General features: G+C 44.9%; 1 protein-coding gene across 1 annotated transcript; it reads left to right on the forward strand.

Annotated features, from left to right (window-relative positions):
* Positions 1–12: 12 nt before the first annotated feature.
* Positions 13–21,973, forward strand: LOC308470922 (keratin, type II cytoskeletal 6A-like). Its single transcript, XM_080994622.1, has 9 exons — positions 13–685; positions 2,784–2,998; positions 5,090–5,150; positions 6,703–6,798; positions 9,208–9,372; positions 10,484–10,609; positions 12,429–12,649; positions 18,051–18,085; positions 19,868–21,973. The coding sequence occupies exons 1-9, from the start codon at positions 131–133 to the stop codon at positions 20,185–20,187; spliced, it is 1,794 nt and encodes a 597-aa protein (XP_080850748.1). The 5' UTR covers positions 13–130; the 3' UTR covers positions 20,188–21,973.
* Positions 21,974–23,041: the final 1,068 nt, after the last annotated feature.

Below are 23,041 nucleotides of genomic sequence, written 5' to 3' on the forward strand. Positions count from 1 at the left end.
AGGGAGAGGAGACAGAATTTCTACCTCAGAGAGGGGTCTGGCGTCCTTCTCTCTCTTTCTCCCTCTCTCTCCCTCTTTTCCATAATAACTCTTTGCAAAATATTCTTCCCTATACTTTGAATAAGACACAATGAACAGGCAATTCAGTTCCAGGTCTGGGGGTGGGGTCAGGGTCTCCCGCGGCTACAGTTCTTCGACTGCGGCCATTCCTGGAGGGACAAAAGGCAGCTTCACCTCAGTTTCTTTATCCCGGGCTGGGAGAAGCAGTGGAGGGCTAGGGGGTGGCTTTGGGAGCAGAAGCCTATACAGCCTAGGAGTTAACAAAAGCAGCTCCATTAGTCATGGTACAGGTGGAATTGGAGGCTTCTGGGGTGGTGGAATGAGTAGTGGTGGTGGGTTTGGTGCAGGTGGGTTTGGTGGTGGAGGATTTTCAGTTGGGGGGTATGGAGCTGGAGGTGGTTCCTTTGCAGGCTTTGGTGGTGGTGCATCAGGAATGGGGGGCTTTAGTGGTGGTCCAAGGATGGGCTTAATAGTTCCTCCTGGGGGCATCCAGCAAGTGACCGTCAACTCCAACCTCCTGTCACCACTCAACTTAGAGATTGACCCCGAGATCCAAAAAGTGCGTGTGCAGGAAAGGGAGCAGATCAAATCCCTCAACAACAAGTTTGCATCCTTCATTGACAAGGTGAGTCAATTGAACGCAACATTGTGGTAGAGTTTGCAGGAAAGGGATGGGCCGCTCAAGGGTATGCTGGATGAAAGCAGATTGCAGGCATCATTCTTCCCAACCAAGGTTTCAGTTTGTCTACCTCTGTGGTTTCCCACAAACCATGTCTGGAATTGTAGATTGTTAGATGTCACGGATCTCTTTCACAGGACTACATTTCCCAGACTCCCATGGGAAGAGAGAATGACTATTAAAGCATAGTGTGGGTTTGCCTGCTGCTGCTTCTTCTCCAACTGTTTGCCTTATTAAAGCAGCTGCCACACCCCATCCCCATTAACAAACCTTAGGATAAGGTTGCGGGTCTTATTTTTAGTAGAAGACATTTTCAAGCCTGAGCCACCATTATATGCAAGAGCATTTATGTTCATGTTCATAGATGTTATGGATTTAGATCAGGGGTAGTCAATGTGGTAACCTCCACATCATGGGTAGGCAAACTAAGGCCCGGGGGCCAGATCTGGCCCTTCTACATCCAGCCCGCAGACGGTCCGGGAATCAGCGTGTTTTTACATGAGTAGAATGTGTCCTTTTATTTAAAATGCATATCTGGGTTATTTGTGGGGCATAGGAATTTGTTCTTTTTCTTTCTTTCCCAAATATAGTCCGGCCCCCCACAAGGTCTGAGGGACCGTGGACTGGCCCCCTGCTGAAAACGTTTGCTGATCCTTGCTCCACATGTTGTGGCCTGCAACTCCCATCAGCCACCTATCCATTGGCTATGCTGGCTGAGAATGATGAGCACTGCACTGGAAACCCTCATTTAGATTATGAGTTGCCAGCTTGTAGCATGGGAGGGGCAGAAGCAGCAGGGCTTTCTTGTGGCACTCCTGGAGAGAAGCAGAATGGCCTGTGAGCCTGGCTATGCTATAAAGGCTAGCCTATATTTTTGCCTGGCTCTCCCATATTGTGCTGCTGCTTGTTCTCCTGCTCAGTAGATCAGAGGCAAAACACCCCGAAGTTGCATATATACTATAGTGCACACTACTAGGATGTTATGTAATACATTGGGCTTGACTTTTTGGTAGGATTGCTACCTTCTCAGTTTTCAACTAGCCACTTAAGGTGTGTCTAACAGGACCTTTATGTGAGATTTTAGCTGGTGAAAATATCCCGCCCCCATGCTGTGGAAACTAAATTTTTGCTTGCAAAGCTGCTGTTCAAAGGCACAAGCAAAAGAACATCTGTTTTGCCACCGTCAGCTGGCAACCTGGGTCACTCAGTGCTCTCAACAGCACAGCTATTTTAGGACTACGTGGGGGTAGATTGATATGAAAGTAGCATACAGGCAGACTCCTCGTAAGTAAAGAGTCTCCAATAAGATTCTGGAGGCAAAGGCATGCTCATTTTAAGACTGTCATATTTTGGTGAAGAACAAGCTGCTGTCACAGGCAGAAGACCAGTCCAGGAATGGGGAGGAGGCATGTTTTTGGTCATTTGGCAGTACTATTTATGGGACTTTTGTCGGAAAGGTTGGCTGCCATTGATTTAGAATCATGTTTCACAAAAAGGAGGGTACTGAATTCCCTTTATATGTAGCAATGATGACTAGCTGAAGCTTATCTTTGCTGTAGGAGGCCTCAGGATTCCACCAACACAAGCAAAGGCAAGATTCCTGCATTCTCCTTATGATGTCTTGAGAGAGATGCTTGTACAGCAGAGTGGCCAGGAGTGTGAGCCAGAAAATTCCCAATTCTAGTTTCATCTCAGAGAGGTGGATTTAGGCAAGCCACCATTGTCTCAGCCTCCTTTGCCATTGCAAAATGCGGATAATAATAATACTGGTCTGCCTTACAGGAGTGCTGTAAGTGCTTTGAAAACTTGAAACATTCAGGGGTATGCACAGCAATTTAAGCCATTCCCTGGGTGTTTTGCATTCATTCAAATATGTGTATCTCCAGGGTCTTTGATGATTTAAGGGGATTCATTGAAGAGTGCATCTAATCCTCATTGGTCAGTATGTAATAAGGACTGGGCTCTGGTTCCAGTATGCTTTTGACTCAGTTTATAGTTGTGATGATATGAGTTTACATACCATGGGTCTCTTGATGGGTTTCAGGTACGGTTTCTGGAGCAACAGAATAAGGTTCTAGAGACCAAATGGGACCTACTACAGCAACACAGCAGCACAGGTACTAAGATCAACATCGAGCCAATGTTCGAGGCTTACATTGCTAATCTCAGGAGACAACTAGATACCCTGATTGGTGATCGTGGGAGGCTGGATGGAGAACTCAGAAATGTGCAGGATCAGGTGGAAGACTTTAGAAAGAGGTGAGTGAGTTATGAGGGCCTACTTGGGTAAGAAGACTCAGCATACTCATTGATGCAGCAGAATAGTAAAGGTAAAGGGACCCCTGACCATTAGGTCCAGTCGCGGATGACTTTGGGGTTGCAGCGCTCATCTCTCTTTACTGGCCGAGGAAGCCAGCTTACATGTGGCCAGCATGACTAAGCCACTTCTGGCGAACCACAGCAGTGCATGGAAATGCCATTTACCTTCCTGCTGGAGCGGTACCTATTTATCTACTTGCACTTTGATGTGCTTTCGAACTGCTAGGTTGGTAGGAGCTGGGACTGAGCAACAGAAGCTCACCCTGTCGTGGGGATTCGAACCGCTGACCTTCTGATCAGCAAGCCCTAGGTCTGTGGTTTAACCCACCTTGAAAAGGAGGCATGGACTGTACCATTTCAGACTCCAGGAGTGTGTGTGTGTGTGTGTGTGTGCGTGTGTGTGTGTGATCCCATTTTTAATGCCCCCCTTAATATAAACTGGGACAAATCTTCCTGGAAGTAGAAAATGAGCATGTAATTATGAAAAGTAGCATAGCTTGGCTCTCTATATCATCATCATCAAACCTTTTATTGGCATCACATACAAACATCCAAAACAGATCAATACAGAATTACCACTTCCCCAGTGGCACAAAACATTTGCTAAAAGAACGGAGGCAGAGCAGTCTATCGTCACATCTTTAGGTCTCCAGGGAGATCAGACGTCCGCAGTGTATTTCGACGACAAAAAACCAAGTAGAGATATTTAGACGCTAACTTGGTGAGCTCCTGATCGGGCTCTCTATATGTTGTGTTTATTTTCTGCTTGCAAGGAGGTTGTTGTTGTTTTTTAATGTAGGGATTGGGAGCATTTTTTTAAAAAAAGAATTCTGTTCCTGCTGTCTGAAATGGGGAGAGTGCCTCATGAGAAGCCCATAGGCTTCTGGCTGGCCACTGTGAGAGAAGGATGTTGGACTAGATCAGCCATTGGCCTGACCCAACAGGCTCCTCTTAAGTGGCAAATTCCATCCGACTGCCATCTCAGGTCTCTGATGAGCTCAGTGGTCTGTCATGTGTCAATCCAGCATTAGGAATGAGCTGAAGATGCAATCTAGGTGTTTTCTGGCCTCATAGCAATGCTATCTTCTTTTCTTGGCATGGATTCCACCTTGTGGTTTAGGCTGGAGAAGTTTTCATTGCATATTAAAGAAATGAGGGCATTTAAAGCAAGTATTTACAGGATCATAAAATGCAGCTTGGCTCACAAAAAGAGCCATAAAAACGTGCAGCAGCAAATTCTGTCATATATATTAATGACTCCTTGGCCTGTTGAAAAGTGTGTTGGCAGAAAAACACTGTAGAAACTTAGGGGCAGAACTGCTTTAAAGGCAAGTGGGACTGAGGCACTTGAGACAGACTTTTAGGACCCCCACACAGATGGGATAGTCATTATCCTCTGACTTGGCTGATTGCCGCACACACAGATGGCCACGCATGCTGCTTGCATGCCTACAGCAAAACCCAACAAGTGTAATCTAGGCCCCACCTGCACTATACCTTTAAAGCACTATTATCCCACTTTAAACAGTCATAACCAGGTACCCCCAAACTCAGCCCTCCAGATGTTTAGGGACTACAACTCCCATCATCCCTAGCTAACAGGACCAGTGGTCAAGGATGTTGGGAATTGTAGTCCCAAAACATCTGGAGGGCTGAGTTTGGGGATGCCTGGTTATACCCCCTAGAATCCTGGGAATTGTAGTTTGTTAAAGAGCTGTAGTTTGCAGAGAGTTGTTAGCAGATGTTTTACTTCCCTTACGGGATGCAATTCCCAAGAAGAGGGATGGACTGTGAATTGTATCCCTTTGAGGGGAATAGGGGTGTCTCCTAATAACTCTCAGTGAAACTTACTTCTGTGTAATGCATTTAACAGTGGTATGTAAGGTTGCAATCCAGATTTCTAAGTAGCAACTAACCTACTCATCTGGACCAGAATTGCATCAAAGGAGGGAACCATTTTATTGCTATTCTTCCTCTCTCTCAGTTCTCCTTGTTCTCAGAAGAATCCAAATCTGTTTCTTCTCTTAATAGATATGAAGATGAAATCAACAAGCGCACTGCGGCTGAAAATGAGTTTGTTGGCATCAAGAAGGTGACTTTTAAAAAAAAAAAAAAAAGCAGCAATAAGTAGGAGTCTATTTTCGAGGGGAAATAGCATTTTGTCTCAGCTCTTAGAGGCGTCCAGATTAAATGGGTTTCATATTCCAGCTCAGCTGGCTGTTTCCCAAATAATTGCCTACTGGCTTTATTATTATCAATAATCAATGAAAGGAAGATGTAGTCAACTGATTGAGGCTGCAATTCTATACCTACTTACCTCAAAGCAAGCATTATTGACCTCTATGGGTCTTACTTCTGAGTAGATATGTAGGACACTTGGCTCTGAGTCAGGGGGTCCTTGGTTCAAACCTTTGTAATGTAAGGCTAATAGTACTGACCTTCTTTACAGATTTCTTGTGGCAAATAGTGAAATAACATATGTGAAGCTCTGCATATGCTTTAGCATGGCTAATAGGAGCCTCCATAATACAGAAGAAGCACATAAGTGGATCACCGCTTCTAGGGGACAAACAGCATTGTCTTGCGTGTCGAGGTCCCCAGGGCCACCCCAATAACTCACACATCACACCAAATTTTTTGTTTAAGGTTTTTGGCATAATTTTGGCCACAACTTTATTAAATTACAAACATGTGAGTCGTTGCTTAGGCATTGGTTGCGACTATCTACCCCCACCGTGGGGGACAGACTGACATTCCGCACGCCTGCGAAAGTCAGAAAAGGGGAATACACTTGGGGGTAGCGACGGAGCAGGGAACCTGCCCTCAGCCCTCCCCAAATGCAACCAGGAGCTCTTACAGTGGCCCAAGCCCCCTTGACAGGGTGGACAAGCAATAGTTAGCCCCCAATTCCTTTAACGGAATCCCTTGCAGCAGCAGCATTAGAGGGGCAGGCACAGCCAATCCATGCCCCTCCACCAACCAAACCATAAACCAATGCCTAACCGCAACCTTACAAGTTGTGACGATTTGCTACGCAGTAGGCAAAAACCAAATGGCACCAGCCAATCAGCCAGATGGACAAAATTCCTACCGGGCCCCTGCCCCAAGAGCAGATGACCCCATGACAGGCATAGCAAGGTCAATGCAAACAACCCTAATTCTAGGGAGTGGGGGACGGGCAATCCGATGCATGGGTGAAAAGAGGAAGCCCTAGCCTCGTGCAAGGAGTTTTAGCATTTCTGGCTGTCAATCAACAAATGGCAACATTAACTTCTTCCCAACAACAAGGGAAGCCCAATCGCATCAGTGGCCAACGATCAATTAGCCCGCCCCACAACTTTGGAGTGTCCTGGCGGCCCCCACCGCAACACGTGCTCTCCATGAAGGAGAACCCGCTTTCTTTGTGTCTTGCTCATAAGCTTCCAGACGCATATTGGAAAATTATGCAGAACTTCATGGAAAACACATGCTTTGGTTGAAGGAGGACCCAGGTTCAGTCTCCAGTATCTTTAAGGTTTTCTAATGCCCCTGGGAAAGTCCTCTACCAGTCAGAGTTACTGGGCTGAGCACCAACAGCTGTCTATGACTTCTAGCTTGGCTCTAGTCATGTTTAATGTAACATGAATTCAATGCATTTATTTCAGGATGTGGATGGTTCCTTCATGCACAAAATAGAGCTGCAAGCAAAAGGTGATAAACTGAGAGATGAAATCGACTTCTTGAGAGCCCTCTATGAGGCGGTAAGTGCTTAACTTTCTTGATTCAAAGAAATCAGAGTAATGTGGAATCTGATAAGCTGTGTCCTCACTGCTGGAAGCCAAGAAAGAAAGAAGTGGGCTGACTCATGTGAGAAAGAGCACACGCAAAATATGTTTCAGCTGAATAAGTTGAAAATGGGACATGTGACTGGCTCCTTGGCAGATTCTGGAGGACAACATTTCATAGGTCTGCTGGGGAGTTAAATGCGAGCCTTGTTCAGTCGTTTTTTGAATTTTGCACAGACCCAGGAATGAATCATGGGAGTTGTGAGTGAACTCAATATTGCATTGATGGTGCTCTAAAATATTTGTTTTAGAGTTGGTTATTTCTCCATCAGTTCAAAGTGGTGTTAGGAATCAGAAATGGGATACTGCAGGACAGCAAGGGAGGCAAAATGAAAACAAAACCAGTTGCTCCTACAGTGGTGTAGGATGCCTCGCAAGACGAAAAACTCGCTAGACGAAAGGGTTTTGCGTTTTTTGAGTCATTCCGCAAGATGAATTTCCTTATGGGCTTGCTTCGCAAGACGAAACGTCTTGCGAGTTCTTGCGAGTTTGTTTCCTTTTTCTTAAAGCCGCTAAGCCGCTAATAGCCGTGCTTCGCAAGACGAAAAAACCGCAAGACGAAGAGACTCGCGGAACGGATTAATTTCGTCTTGCGAGGCACCACTGTATCAGGCAAAGCCTTACAAGGGGACAAAATCTGGCATGCATTAGACATAACCTGGGGTTTTTTTGGGGGGGGGAGGGGGTTATTGGGTTGTTGTTTTTATTTTGATTATATATTTTTATTTTGTTCTGTGAGACCTCTGGGTATAGAGCGGTATATAAATAAAAATAAAATAAAATAACCCAGTTATTTTATGTGATGGGGAAAGCCCTATACATTCAAAGGAAAGGATCTGATAGGGAAACATGAATGCACAGGAGTGCCCTTTGCATGTCACAACATAAACTCTGCGGTGGATCAGATGGTTCTTTATAGAACTGGATGGGGAACCTGTCTTTCTCCAGATGCTGCTGGACTCCAGCTCCCATCATCCCTGCCCATTGGCTGGGGCTGATGGGAGTTGGAGTCCATCCACTTCTGGAGGTGCCACAGATTCCTCATCTCTGTTTCAGAGCTTTACTTTAAATGAAGGACAAAAAAGTTATTTAGAGTCTAGCCACGAGTGAAGAACGTATGAGAGGGAAATTCCATGCAAGTTTATTTCAAAGTAAGTAAGCAAGTGGTACTAACTCCCAGGTAGGTAGGTAGGTAGGTGTGCATAGAATTTCACTGTGAGTCACATTTTATAATATGGCTGCCACACCCAGTATGCCTGAAACTAGTGGCTGTTCCACATGCTGGAGTGGTAAGAAATTAAGGTTGCCATATATTCAGAATTTCCCAGACATAGCCAGGATTTGGCCATCGAAAAAAGTGTCTGTGCCAAAATCGCTGTAATGTCCAGGAAAATCCATACGTATGGCAACCCATGTCAGAAGTGTAGAATTTGGCAAATTTCTTTCAAAAAACACTCAAAAACTTTGGTGTCCGGATTTCCCCTTTTTGAAATATGGCAACCCTAAATAAATCATTTCAGAATTATTATGTTTTTGGCGGGGGATGTTCCTCCTGCTATTTGAGTGCAGCTAAACTCCTCAATTCCATTTCAGATTTGAGGCTTGCCATACTGGGCTCACAAACAAACATATTCCAGATTTTGCCTTGAATGCGCAAAGACCTCCTGCACTTGGCACTGGTCAGTCATGTCACTGACCCACGTTGGTGTGAGACTCATGACCAGGCATAGCTGGAACAGTGAGTCTGAAATGGTAGAGGTCTTTGCAGAATGTGCCACATGATGCTGAACTCTGCTAAGTCTCTTGTATACGGTAATTCTGTTGTATAATTCTACAATATCTCTAGTAGCAAGCCATATGGCCTGGGCCAACTCGTGGGTGGTCCTCCACCCCCGCCTGTGTGGTTTATCTCCACACCACTGCCATCCATTGGCAGGAATGTTTGACAGCAGGATGGGCGATGAATCACATAGTGGAGGCCTGGTCTGTGTTTTGAGCTGGTTGCTGTTGTCGTTTAGTCATTTAGTCGTGTCCGACTCTTCGTGACCCCATAGACCAGAGCACACCAGGCACTCCTGTCTTCCACTGCCTCCCGCAGTTTGGTCAAACTTTGAGCTGGTACACACATTATAAAGGTTTCCATGTGGAACAACTGCCATGCAGAGGCAGAGAAAGATGGCCTCCCTGTGGTGGTCCCGTCATGGAAAGGTTTTCTCATTTAGTCACTTCTTAATAATTAAGTTTTTCACCCAGCTGTAATCCTAAAATCCCTGAGTTTGTGGATGGGTAGGTGGAGGGATACTAAGAACTTATTTTCTCATGCAGGAATTGGCTCAGATCCACGGACAGATCAGCGACACCAGCGTGATCCTACAGATGGACAACAACCGAGATCTAGACCTCAACAGCATCATTGCTGAGGTGAAAGCACAGTATGAAGACATTGCTAACAGGAGCCGGGCCGAAGCAGAAGCTTGGTATCAAAGCAAGGTGAGACCTTCTGCAGACTTTATCTTTGGCGCTCAGTGACTAAGAGGCCTCTGATCCATATCTGGGCCCTATTTTTCAGTCAACAGAGAAGCCTGAGGCAAATGAAAACTAAGTTGAACTTGCAGACCAAAAATATTTTAAATCCAAAATGTTCCATTTTAATGGGAATATTTGCCAAATTGGATCTCAATTCCTACTTTTAAAATTGGAGTTGGCTCTGGAAGAGAGTAAAATCAACCACTGGTGGAAAGCCTCTGATGATAAGCAAAAGGCCTGCTACACCCAATAGCACTGCCATTCTTACTTGATATGGGAACATCCCAGAAGCTCATAGGACCCTAGACATATTTTATTGTGCATTCATGATTATTTTTTGCTCATGGCGGCATGAGGGTGCAATCCCACTTTCGATGACATTTGTGTCTGGAAAAAGTTTCAGGGTGAACATACTGCTTCAATTTCAACTGCTGCATGTCCCATGGCTTCCTATGGAAACCATGTAACTTTTTGTGCCACAAATATTTGGGGCTCCTTTTTGTCCTGCCCCTCCAAATGCAATAACGTAGAACCATCGGAGAAGCATCCCAGAAGGATGATTGGCTCAGTGACATGTTGCAGAATACACCCTTCTTTAAAAAGTGCGGAAGGATTCAAAGAGGCAGTGCAAGAAGAATCTTCTGGGTGGCAAGCCTATTATTCAGGTTGCCTAGCCTATTATTGTGGTTGTTGTTGTAATATTTATTTATGTCCCACCTTTTTTCCTGGTGGACCTCAAGGCAGCTTACAGATAAAAGCACGAATTGCTAAAAACATAGAAAAATAATAAACATTAATAGATTCCAAAGTATATACGGTAGATAAAGAAATTCAAGCATTTGCTACCAAGGAAGCTATCAAACCACTTATAATTATAATAAAAACAGCATGGCAGCAGCACTTTCGTTAAAAGCAGTCCATTCTCAAAAGCCTATTGAAACCAGAAGGACAACAAGGAGGGAGCCAGTCTCGCTTCTCCAGGGAGGGAGTTCCAGAGCCTAACCAAGCTCCCCTTCCTGGAACTGGTAGTGCTTAAAGTAGCTCAGTTACTGAAGAATGTGTTTCTGCATTGCAGTTTCAAGAACTTCAGAGTACAGCAGCTGGTCACGGTGATGACCTGAAGAGTACCAAGAACGAGATTGCAGAGATGAATCGAATTATCCACAGACTGAAATCAGAAATTGATAACGTTAAGAAACAGGTGGGGACCATTTTAATATAGCAACGACTGAATCTATGGCATGTGTGTATTTCATCCCCCCTCCTTCTTTTTTTCTTCTTTTTATTATTTATTCAATTTGTATTTTCTTGCAAGTTCAGGCTGGGTGGAGCCTTTGCTCAATGGCAGAACACATGGACGGTATGCACAAGGTTGCAGGTTCAATCTCTGCTTGGTGATGCACATGGTGGGGGAATATGGGCTAGCATTTTGATGTCAGCGACATGGGGTGGGTGCTGCAAAAAACCTGTGTGCATGAGTAGTGCTGATCCCACAATAAACACCCACCTGGAAGCAGCTACAGACAGCAGTTCCTGACAGTTGCTCACCACCCACCATTCTTCCATCCCAGATCTCTCTCACACTATAAACTTACTAAAACAGGAGCTAGAACCCTTCTCAAAAGTGTCATCAGGCCTAATATTTGTGGCCACTGTTTGGTGCTCAGCACTAAATTGGGCAAAGCTGAGAAAATCTCAGTGGAAACAGTGAAATTTGTTTCTGTCCTGCTGCCACTTCTGCTTTTCCTCCTGAGCCCCTTGATTGAAATAGCAGCAGAAGAGAAAAAAGACAGGGACTGTTATAGATTCACTTTCATGGCTGATAGTGGCTTTGGGGCTGTAATGGGAAATAGTTCAAGGTAACAAATCCTGCAACCCTGACTCAATTTGTGCCTGCTGCAGCTACTTTTACTTTAGACTTGCATTTAACCAAAGGTTTTTATAGAGCCAGACATGGATCTCTCAGTCCACTGGGGGACGTCTGTTCATGCACCGTGATACTAAAATAATGTATTGGTATTTGACACATCAAATCCATGCTAACTTAAGATATTTTAAGTTAAAGCTGGGTGTATAATTCCAAACTACTCCTGAAAAGAATAAGTTTGGCCCTGTAAGTTACCTGGTTGGGAAACTGCCTAGGAATTGTATTGGGCAGCCCATATGAGTTCCTTGGAGCAGGATTGTGTAAATAAATACATATATACATACAATAGGTAAAGGTAAAGGGACCCCTGACTGTTAAGTCCAGTCACGGACGACTCTGGTGTTGTGGCGCTCATCTCGCTTTATTGGCCGAGGGAGCCGGTGTACAGCTTCCGGGTCATGTGGCCAGCATGACTAAGCCGCTTCTGGCGAACCAGAGCAGCTCACGGAAATGCTGTTTACCTTCCCACCGGAGTGGTACCTATTTATCTACTTGCACTTTGACGCATTTTCGAACTGCTAGGTTGGCAGGAGCAGGGACCGAGCAACGGGAGCTCACCTCGTTGCGGAGATTCAAACCGCCGACCTTCCGATTGGCAAGCCCTAGGCTCAGTGGCTTAGACCTCAGTGCCACCCGTGTCCCTAGACATACCATAGATAGCCTTAATTATAGTGAGAGACAGAAAACAATCAAAATTCACAGACGATTCTACGAGCTACACTTTAAATTGATTGCCTTTCGGTTTGATGTTTATCTGGCCAGCAATCCAGACTATCATCTGGAATATTTAGACCTCTTGAGAAACTTACAATGCCTCCAGCTGACCCTTTCCATTCTGACACCGAAATGGGAACCAAGGTATGACTGTGAGTTCACGTGGAAAACTGCTATCACTTCATGAAAACAGGGTTAGGTGTCTCTGCGCTTCTTCTGTAGCAGATGTATGGAAAGAGCTGATTTGTGGCCAGTGGACTCTTGAACTATCTACACGTAACACTGACAAGGCAATATTACATATTATGCTGTATGTAAAATAAGCACTTTAGGAAGTAGGAAGCTACTGGCTATTTGACTTTCCTGATACCTGCTGCAGGTTGATCAGCTCCAGAAAGCTATCGCTGATGCTGAACAGCGAGGGGAAATGGCCCTGAAAGATGCCAGAATGAAACTCACTGATCTTCAGCATGCCCTACAAAGTGCCAAGGATGAGCTGGCGCGCCTACTGCGGGATTACCAGGAGCTAATGAATGTCAAATTATCCCTGGATATGGAGATTGCTACATATAGAACTCTGCTGGAAGGAGAGGAATGCAGGTGGGTGCCATCTTGCGATGGTTTTATTTCATACCAGGTACTGTAGCGTACTTTCGTTTGACACAACATGGCTAATGCCTGCATACTTGGGGTGTGAGTATCCATATTCAAATCTACACATACTTTAATATCCTAAAACTATACATTTGGCTTTGTCTAACTATCAGATAACTTCAGCAAAGATATGCCTGGTTAGTTTGTTCACGTCAGGGTGTGAAATACTGCCTGCCCACTCTTTGCCCTTCAGTGTTGCCTGAGGTCTCTGATCTTAGCCTCCCAGTTTCTCCTGCTTGCCCATTCTTTGATCGCCTGTTACGAAGACCATACCTGGGCCCGCCTCCTTTCTCTTTGGCTCCTCCTCCCATTGAGCTGATGTTTCCTCTGTCCCACTTCCCCTCAGATCTTTGCTTCCTCCAACCATTATTCACAAGTCCAACTCACTTAGCATGCTCTCACCCTTCAACAACGCTGCCCCAGGATTCCCTGCTCCTTAGATGCCTCCTCTCCCTCACTTGGGCTTCCTGCCCCTATCTGCCCTCTCTCACCTTCCACTCCCCTTCCTACCAGCAATATATACAGTGGTACCTCTGGTTAAGAACTTAATTCGTTCCGGAGGTCTGTTCTTAACCTGAAACTGTTCTTAACCTGAGGTACCACTTTAGCTATTGGGGCCTCCCGCTGCCGCCGCCATGCTATTTCTGTTCTCATCCTGAAGCAAAGTTCTTAACCCGAGGTACTACTTCTGGGTTAGTGGAGTCTGTAACCTGAAGCGTTTGTAACCTGAAGCGTTTGTAACCTGAGGTATTGTTGGGTGTAGTGAAGGGTTAACCTTCTGTGTCTCGAGGCTGAGAGGAGAATCGACCCTTGGTCGTCCCAAACCCAAACCTTCACAAGGGGTGAACAGCGGGAGGCCCCATTAGGTAAAGTTGGTACCTCAGGTTAAGAACAGTTTCAGGTTAAGGAATGGACTTCCAGAATGAATTAAGTTCTTAACCTGAGGTAGCACTGTACTCCCTCTTGCCCAGGGGAACCAGATACACAGACGTACGCACACACACCCTTCTACACACACAAAGTTAGTTTCTATATTTTTAATGGTTGTGTAGGAGAGGTTATGTTAGTACAAGAGGCCTTTCTCTCTCATTCAAAAGTTTTCTCTTCTGTACAACTATCAAAGGTTGTACAGGACTCTGTACGAAACAAATGCAAGAACTCTGTATTTGAATCTGGTCACCCTAATCCTGTACCTAAAACCTACGTGAGATATTTTGTGGCCTAATGGATAGCACACATTTCTGTGTGGGATGTGAAATATCTCAGCCTAGACTGATCCTTTTCCCCACATTCCACAATACCATGCGGAATACTCGTGGACATGCTATGCCATCATGGTAGCTCAGAAAATACAGTGGTACCTCGGGTTAAGTACGTAATTCGTTCCGGAGGTCTGTACTTAATCTGAAACTGTTCTTAACCTGAAGCACCACTTTAGCTAATGGGGCCTCCCGTGCCGCTGCGCTGCCAGGGCACGATTTCTGTTCTCAACCTGAAGCAAAGTTCTTAACCTGAAGCACTTATGTCTGGGTTAGCGGAGTCTGTAACCTGAAGTGTATGTAACCTGAAGCGTATGTAAACTGTATGTACCACTGTAGTTAGAAGGGGGTTTCAAATGATAGGCATCAGACAGTTTACAAACATAGAACATGGCATGATTCGCCCAGTTTGGGATTTTGCAAGAGAATCATTCAGGTGGTGGCACCCATTATTCCTGCTTTTTATTACATTTATTCATGTGGGCATTGAAACGCAGATACATTTGCATGGCATTTATCCAATCATGTAAAATGTCTCATATTTAATGGATCTCTTAGCCAATATCTATGTGCATACTTAGGAAGTATTGCCTGCTGTTGCACATCATAAGTAACATTGCATGCATATGTCATAGAATTTTGTGTTTCCACATGCATTTTATTTGCATTCATATTAGCTGAAGCAGCTTATAACATTGGGTGGATTTTAAAAATGCAAATGCACAAATGTTTTACATGCATATAAGTAAGTCTGTGTTTGTTTATTAGTAGATGTGTATCTGCATTTTTAAAAAACATAATGCTACTTAGAGACTATTCATAAAAGGAATCTCTATTCATAAAAGGGTCTCTTAGCTTCTATCTTGGGCATGAAAGGCCTACTGACAGTTACGCAATGGTGAAAAACAGGTACTCTGTGCATGCTTAGAGGAACCTGCAACTTTATTATTATTTGCTTATGTGCCTAAGGCTGACGTCTGTCATTCAAAACAGATTCCAATACGACTCCTGTTGCTTGATAAGTCTCAATGAGTAAAAAGACCAGCCATTCATTCCTGGTCAAAGTGCTCCCACATATAAGCACCTTCACCACTTGAGGGAGCTCTTTGGTGATCGCTCCATGGCTGAAGTTGCTTGGGTTATTAATTGGCCCCTGGGGGCAGGTTTTGCAACTGGGGAAGGGAGAGGGAGTGTGCATGGCAATGTCAGGGGTGATTGCATGGACTTACACCATAGTCCCAGCCAGTGGCAAAATGTTTCCCATTGAGATCTGAGCTCAACCGCACAATGACAGCAACCATGTAATGTAGACTATCTCAGAGGCAGAGCACTGGTTCCACTAGTTTGACTGGTGTGTCCTCCACCCCAGGATTGTGAGAAATGGTTAAGCCTGAAGCTGGCAAACAACCCCAGAAACCACTGTCAGTCTTTCACTCAGGCTGTGATTGCAGAATCCCCAGAAGCAGGGATAATGAAACGGCTTAGGACCGCAGCAACTGGGGAAACATAATGGTGTGAACTGCCCCTCTGCTTACCAAATCAGAGTCCCCATTTCTTCACAAGCCACCCCCCTTCATACGCCTCCAGGGGGTGGGTCCAAGGCCTTTTGTTTCCTGAGATGATAGACAAGACACTGACTCCCTTCCCTAATTTGATGCACAGAAACCAATTGGACCAGCAGTTGAATTGTATTTCAATGCTGCCTAGCCTCTACTACACCTGACAGCTTAGCTTATTAGGAGTAGAGCAGTCTGTGCGGTAACAATCCTTACCTACCAGTATTTGCTGGGAGAGCATGTTGAATTTTTCAAATTCCAGTTATGAGGGGTGCTAAAAAGTTGTGACATGACTTGGAAATTCAAAAAACATTCAGGTTAAATTAATATAATTTAGTTTTACTTGGTAAAATTAAAAGTATGTAAAATTGCATAGGAAAAATTAAAAATGGTTGTCAGATACTTGCATTATATAATATTATAGAATACATAATACACAATACGTAATATTAATTATATTATATTCTTGCTATTTATTCTTATTATTACTACTCCCTGACATTTTCAGAAGGTAAAATTAAATTTCTTTGGTTTTCTGAAAGCTTTGTCATCAAATGACTTACCAAGCTAAATGTAGTCCAAACACAAAAATAATAGCGGATTTGAATTCTTCACACCAAAAACATATAGTGGAACCTCGGGTTACATACCATCCTCCTCATCCTCCTTATGAATGCTTCGGGTAACGAGCTCCGCTAACCCAGAAGTAGATGCCCCTAGTTGCGAACTTTGCCCCGGTATGTGAGCGGAAGTCATACGCCAGCGGCGTGGCAGCAGCGTGAGGCGCCATTAGCGAAAGCGCACCTCATGTTAAGAATGGTTTCGGCTTAAGAATGGACCTCTGGAACGAATTACCGTATTTTTTGCCCTATAGGACGCACTTTTCCCCCTCCAAAAATGAAGGGGAAATGTGTGTGCGTCCTATGGGGCAAATGCAGGCTTTCGCTGAAGCCTGGAGAGTGAGAGGGGTCGGTGCGCACTGACCCCTCTCGCTCTCCAGGCTTCAGGAGAGCCCCACCATCAGCCCCGCAAGCTTGGGGACAGCGGGGAGGCGCAGTGCGCCATCCCACTGTCTCACGACCTGGTTTGGAGGCTGGGGACGGGCTTCCCCCTCCCCCAGCCGCGCAAGCTGCCAGAGCGATGCCGAAGCTGCGCGCAGCTTCTGCATTGCTCTGGGACCCGTTCTGGGGGAGGGGGAAGCACCGGCTTCCCCCTCCCTCAGCCCCGCAAGCTCCCAGAGCTGCCTGTTCTGGGGGCTGGGGTTGGCAGAAGCTCGGGCTTCCCCCGCCCCAGCCCTGCGCCGGGGGGGAAAATAATTTTTTCCCCTTTATTCCCCCCCCCCCAAATCTAGATGCGTCCTATGGGCCGGTGCATCCTATAGGGCGAAAAATACGGTAAGTTTGTAACCGGAAGTTTCACCCCCTAAAATGGCACACCCTATTGTGGTTGCATCATCCTGGCCAATGCTTGGGCCAGCCCTGTGAGGCCTCCTACAAGCTCAGACAAAACCTGTGTCCCTTTCTCCCATTTAGTCAATATGTCAGAACAGCCACTTGGTTGAGGAAAAGGGCCATCTCACAGTCACTTCCTAGAGGCCCCTGCTTTCAAGTATTGGAGGATGGGATAGTTTGTCAGAAGGTCAGGCACATGAATTCCTTTTAAAAGGGGGAAGATTCTCAAGGAACAATGTGCAGTTTCACCTAAGAGCAGTATCTCCTGTTCCTGTAGTGGCTCTAAAATATATTCTGAGTGGAAAGGTCTCTCTCTCCACTCACAGTATGTATGGTGAGGAGCTGGGCATTACTGTGAATTTGCAAATCATAAACTTATGGCCAGTACCATCTGGAAGGCTGTGAGTTGCCCATCTCTGCTTTAGGACTGCTGAGCCGGTGCAACGTGGAAACCTGCTATATGTAATATTACACCAGCAACCCAAGTTAGGGTGGGAGATGTTGGCTGCCATGACACCAGTGATGGGCAAGGGCATGAAATGCTGCCTGACTAATCCTGGTAGTGTAAACGCACCATTGAGCCTCCCCAGGCTATAGAGGGGGCCTTCCAGATGTTGCTGGACTACAGCTCCCATCATGCCTGATGCTCGCTGGAAATGATGGGGGTTGGAGTCAATGATATTTGGAGGGTAAGAAGTTCCCCATCCTTGGTCTAAGGTATGCAGATGCAGGACTGGGATCTAGAGGAGGGCTCTTTAGTAGGTTTTCTTGCAGGGAGAGACATGCAGCTTCTCTTGCCCTTGGATGGCAAGCTTCATTTACTAGGAAATCCCCTTTTGTATGCAAGATACAAGGGGCCCTAACTTCTTCCATGTCGGATCTCCCCACTGAGTAACTAAAGTGCCAGGCAGAGTTTCTTACTCTGTGTCTGGAAACTGTCTTTGTGACTTAGCAGACATATTTATTTTGCCTGGGCACTGTTTCATAGGATTGTACTGTAACGCACCTTAATCATTTTGCTCAAAAGCATTTCATCCTTGAATGATTGGCTGACTTGCCTTCAATGTTTTTCTCTCGCTAGGATGTCTGGAGAACTCACCACCCCTGTAAGCATGTGTAAGTATTTTAGTTATACTACTTTTCACTATGAATGTCCATGATACCGCACTCTCTCCCATAGAGTTTACCTCTGGGCTGAAGTTCCTGGGCTGAAGTTCTCCCAATCAAGAATTGTGCAGGACTTCCGAAGGCTCTTTTGAGAACTTCATAGAGTTGGGAAGAATGAAGGGACTGGGAAGGGCCACAGCTTAGATGGGGTTCATCTGCTTTGTGTGCAGGAGGTCTCAGATTTCATCCTTAGCATCTCCAGATAGCAGATTAAGCTGAATTAAACTGAAATCCCACAGAGCTGCTGCCAGTCAATGTACTGAGCTAGGTGGAACAATGGTCTGACTTACTATAAGGCAGCTTCCTATGTTGCTATGAATCTCACATCCATACCATACATTTAAAGCATGTGGCTTCTCCTAAAGAACCCTGGGAACTGCAGTTTCGTTGGGGTGCTGGGAACTTTTAGTTCTATGAGGGGTCAGCTACAGTTCCCAGGATTCCTTGGGGGAAGCTATGTGTGTTAAATATGTTTTAAATGTATAGTGTGGTTTCTAACAGACGCCTTGTCACGTATCCCATCAGGAACCTCCAGGGAACAAAATTTCATAGCTTCCAGGTGGCCAACTTTGACTGAAGAGACAAAATAGTTTCCTTCCAGAAACCGAAGACAGTCTGAAGGAGGGGTCCCTGCCTGTAGTGTCTGCAGTCATCCCCTCTGTTGACTATAGTAAAGACATTTTGTAGGTTTTTGTATTGTTTTAAAAATACTAAAACGTGTGGTTATGTGTACACCACTGGCAGTGATGCTTCTTATATACCATACCTTGCCAAAGCCCCTTTCAGACTTTATACTCATATATATTTCTCTATAGGATCTCTTTGGATGGAAACTTACTTAAAAAGTTTATTGGTACTGGGTCTGTACTATTGCATCACCTCACAACTCAAACCAAAAGTTTGATGGTGATCTGTAGATGAAAATATATATACAGGAGAAGCCGGGGTGGATGTTGTAATTATGAGTTAGCAAATACCCACAGGTTGACCAAAACGCATTAAGGTTACAACAGAGAGATCACATTTCTAGATACAATAAATGATGCCACCCTAGGAATAATCTAACTAGAAAGGAGGCAAGCCTTGAAGTAATCCTGAGTGCTGCCCGGGATCTGGTGAAAGATGTAGGTGTTCTCATACCGGCTGGTGCAAATAAGTCCAGGGGGATGCCTGTGTGGTTAGCAAGCAGAATCAAGGAATAAAAGCAGAATAAAAGGCAAGAAGGATTCTTTTGGGAAAATGTAAGCCTTGCCCAAATGAGGAATATAAAAAGGGGCACAAATTTTGGCGGGAACAAAAATGCAAGTTGACAAGAAGGCAGGTGAAAAAATAATAGTAATTTGAGAAGGGTATGTAAATAAGAATAATTAAAACTTATGATAAGTAATGTATCAGAGGCAGGAAACAAGTTGGTTTGGCCTCTCAATGGGGTGCTGAATTGGGCAGATCCTTGGTCTGATTCAGCAGTGCTCAGTCATGAAACAAATTTATATATTATATTTGTTTTATTGCACTTATATCCCGCCTTTCCTCCAAAAAGATCAAGGTGGCTTACTTCCTTCTCCCTTGCCCCATTTTATTCTCACAGTCACCCTGTGGGTTAGGCTAGGCTGCAAGGCAGCAATGGGTCCAAGGTTACCCAGCGAGCTTTGCAGTGTTTTGCATGCCGTCGCATTTGCATGGAGAATTTCTCTGGAGCATGTTTCAGTAAAATGCCTTTTTCTCCCCCAGCGGTGATCAGCAGCTCTTCTACCATTGGCGGAAGCAGTTACGGCCTTGGCGGCGGCAGCGGTGGCGGCCGAGTGAGCAGCGGAGGATTTTCCCTGGGTGGTGGTGGAGGAGGAGGAGGTGGCAGCGGCAGCGGCAGCCTTAATCTCGGAATGGGGGGTGGCAGTGGTGGCGGTTATGGCATGAGCAGTGCGGTCACTGCAGGAGGGAGCAGTTACAGCTCTGGCTTTGGTGGGGGGCTGAGTTCAGGAGGGGGAGGGGGCTCCTCGAGTGTGAGATACAGCTCAACAACCTCGTCATCCAGCAAGAAAATAGGCAGATAAAAAGGAAAACAACCACGCTCACACAAGTGCAGCCACTTCTAGAAAATGTTCATATCTGTTCTAACTGCCCGCAGCAACACCCAGCCTCCAAGCTAGTTGTCCTTGACTCAATGATGGGAGAAATGGTCCCCCAAATGATCACACAGGAATGCAGCGGATATTCATGAAGAATGCCTCCTAGACTAAAGTGGATAGATTCTGTTGTTTAAGGCTATATTTCCCAATTAACATCATCATTGTGGCTGCACAAACATCTAGACCTCGTTGAAATAAATGAGAGCAAACTTGACCAGAGAGCAGCGCATCTCCCACTTTGTTTATCTTTTTCATTCAGTCCCTGTTTCCCCACTTCTCTCTGACACGGTTAACATTGGCTGCAGTGGAAGAATTCAGAACCACTTGCAGCATGAATGAATTGAGGCACCCACATTAAATTGCATCAGCTGCTGTCTATGTTCCAGTTGTTTGGGAGGGAGCGCAGACGGAACTGGCATGACATTTTGAAATCTTTCAAAAACTCTGACAAAACCAGCAGGAAATTTACTTCAAATTTTGTGTATTCCCCCCCCCCCCCCAATTGAAGGCAAATAATATAACACTTGGATCCCATTGTAATATTGCAATCATTTTGGGGCATGCTCCAACTGCAAAAAAATAAATAAAGCACTTTAATGCCCTGCTGATTTCAGTGAGAGAATTAAGGATGTGATTCAGCTTCGCCCACTGAAATGAAAGGGGCTGATAAAATGCTTAATCTTTGGCTGGATTGTACTCCTTAAAAAAAACACCAACGCCCTAGAAAACTTGAGTATGTCAAGGAATGACATTTATTTTAGATCATAGCTTCACTTCAAAAGACCCATTTAAAATAAATCCCTACTTCTAATGACTTTGTTCTAAACTTTAGACAGCAACTGAATGTACAGTTACACAGAGGGTTTTAGAATGTGTAACACTCTGTGAATTGCAACCTTAAAGTCTATGCTTTTTGCTATGAAATTCCATTGCTCCATTTGCAAATTTGGGGACTGATCTCTTGGAGCATTGAGAAGTGTGGCATACAATGTATATCATCCTCCAGCCAAGGTAACACTGGAAATATCAAGTACCATTTTATATATTAAAATAATTTGGCCATAAAAGGCATCTAATATCCCCGTCAGTGCAATCTGATGCACATCTACTCAGAACTAAGCCCCATTATGTTCAGTAGGACTTACTCACAGGTAAATGGCTGTACTCTTATGAATCCTATACCCACTTACCTGAGTGTAAGTCCCCTTGAACTTAGGGGTCTTTACTACAGAGTAGACATATTGCGGATTGCGCTGTTCATTTATTTTGAATGATTACAAACCACCTCTGACACCATGTGCCACAGGCGCAGTCGAAACAGGGAATTGTTTAATGAACAAAAGGAGCAAGTGCACCAATCAATCAGCTTTGGTTCTTTTTTAATTTTCATGAGTGCCCAGGACAATGATAGAGTTTGGCTTCATCAATGTCACAGTATTCATTCCAGTGTAGTGGTCTTTAGGTCACATACCACTTGCAGCTCCTAAGTGGAGCACATATTTGTCTTGGTTGGGTTGCTTTGCAAAGTGATGAATTTTACAAGTTTGAATAGAATTTACACACTGTTGAATCCATAACTTAGCAAGCACATTCACCTTGATTGGTTTCTGTCTGCTAGTGCTTATTGTAAATAAAATTGCAGAGGCCCATCATTTTCTCACTGTTCATTTTTTCTGCATGATCTTTATTGCCAATAAACTGCATTGTAATATTTCTTTCCTGCAAGTGTTTTTTTAAAAATAAAAATTTAAAGTATAATGGAAGGATACCATGCAGCCTTGCAGAATTGCCTGGATCACATACAATCTGGGCAAGGAAGAGTCTAGTATAGGGAGCCTGTTGGGTCTCTGGTGAGACCAGAACATACTACCACATGGAAATACAGGGGTGAACTGAACTCCTGTAAACTAGGGTGGAAGGATATGTGGTTTTGTGTGTGGATGTGTGTCTGTGGATGTGCTTTAAATGTATGATGCACACACAGTCAGAGTTTCAGAATTCAGTTAAGTCATCCCAGATGAAGATGGCTAAAACTCAGAGTCAAATCACCTACTGAAGTTTATTAGAGCAGTTGCAGCATCCCTAGTGCCATGGGCCACATGACAAAAGAAAGCTCAACTCCAGTATAGTCTGATGAAGCATGGAAAGATTACTACTGCCCTATATCTATGTGCACATATTAAGAAGGAAGTTACATTGAGATTGTATCTGGTAATGCCAACTAAGAATAGGACACAGACTTACACCTTGATGCCAATTAGGGTTGTTCCGATGTAAGACTCATTGAGCCCAAGGGGCCTCACTCCCAAAGAAGCATGGAAAAGATTGAAATACTTATTGTGGAGGACATCAAATGATGGCCAGGCTGACAACACAATTTATGTTGCTGTCATTTGCAGTGTTAGCATGTTGTTGTTGTTGTTTAGTCGTGTCCCCCTGGACCAGAGCACTCTTCGTGACCCCCTGGACCAGAGCACGCCAGGCACTTCTGTCCTCCACTGCCTCCCGCAGTTTGGTCAAACTCATGCTGGTAGCTTCGAGAACACCATCCAGCCATCTCATCCTCTGCCATCCCCTTCTCCTTGTGCCCTCCATCTTTCCCAACATCAGGGTCTTTTCCAGGGAGTCTTCTCTTCTCATGAGGTGGCCAAAGTATTGGAGCCTCAGCTTCAGGATCTGTCCTTCCAGTGAGCACTCAGGGCTGATTTCCTTAAGAATGGAGAGGTTTGATCTTCTTGCAGTCCATGGGACCATTATGGTGCAGTCCAGCACCATAATT

This window comes from Podarcis pityusensis, assembly GCF_964106645.2.
Source record: "Podarcis pityusensis genome assembly, chromosome: 2".
Lineage (NCBI taxonomy): Eukaryota > Metazoa > Chordata > Lepidosauria > Squamata > Lacertidae > Podarcis > Podarcis pityusensis.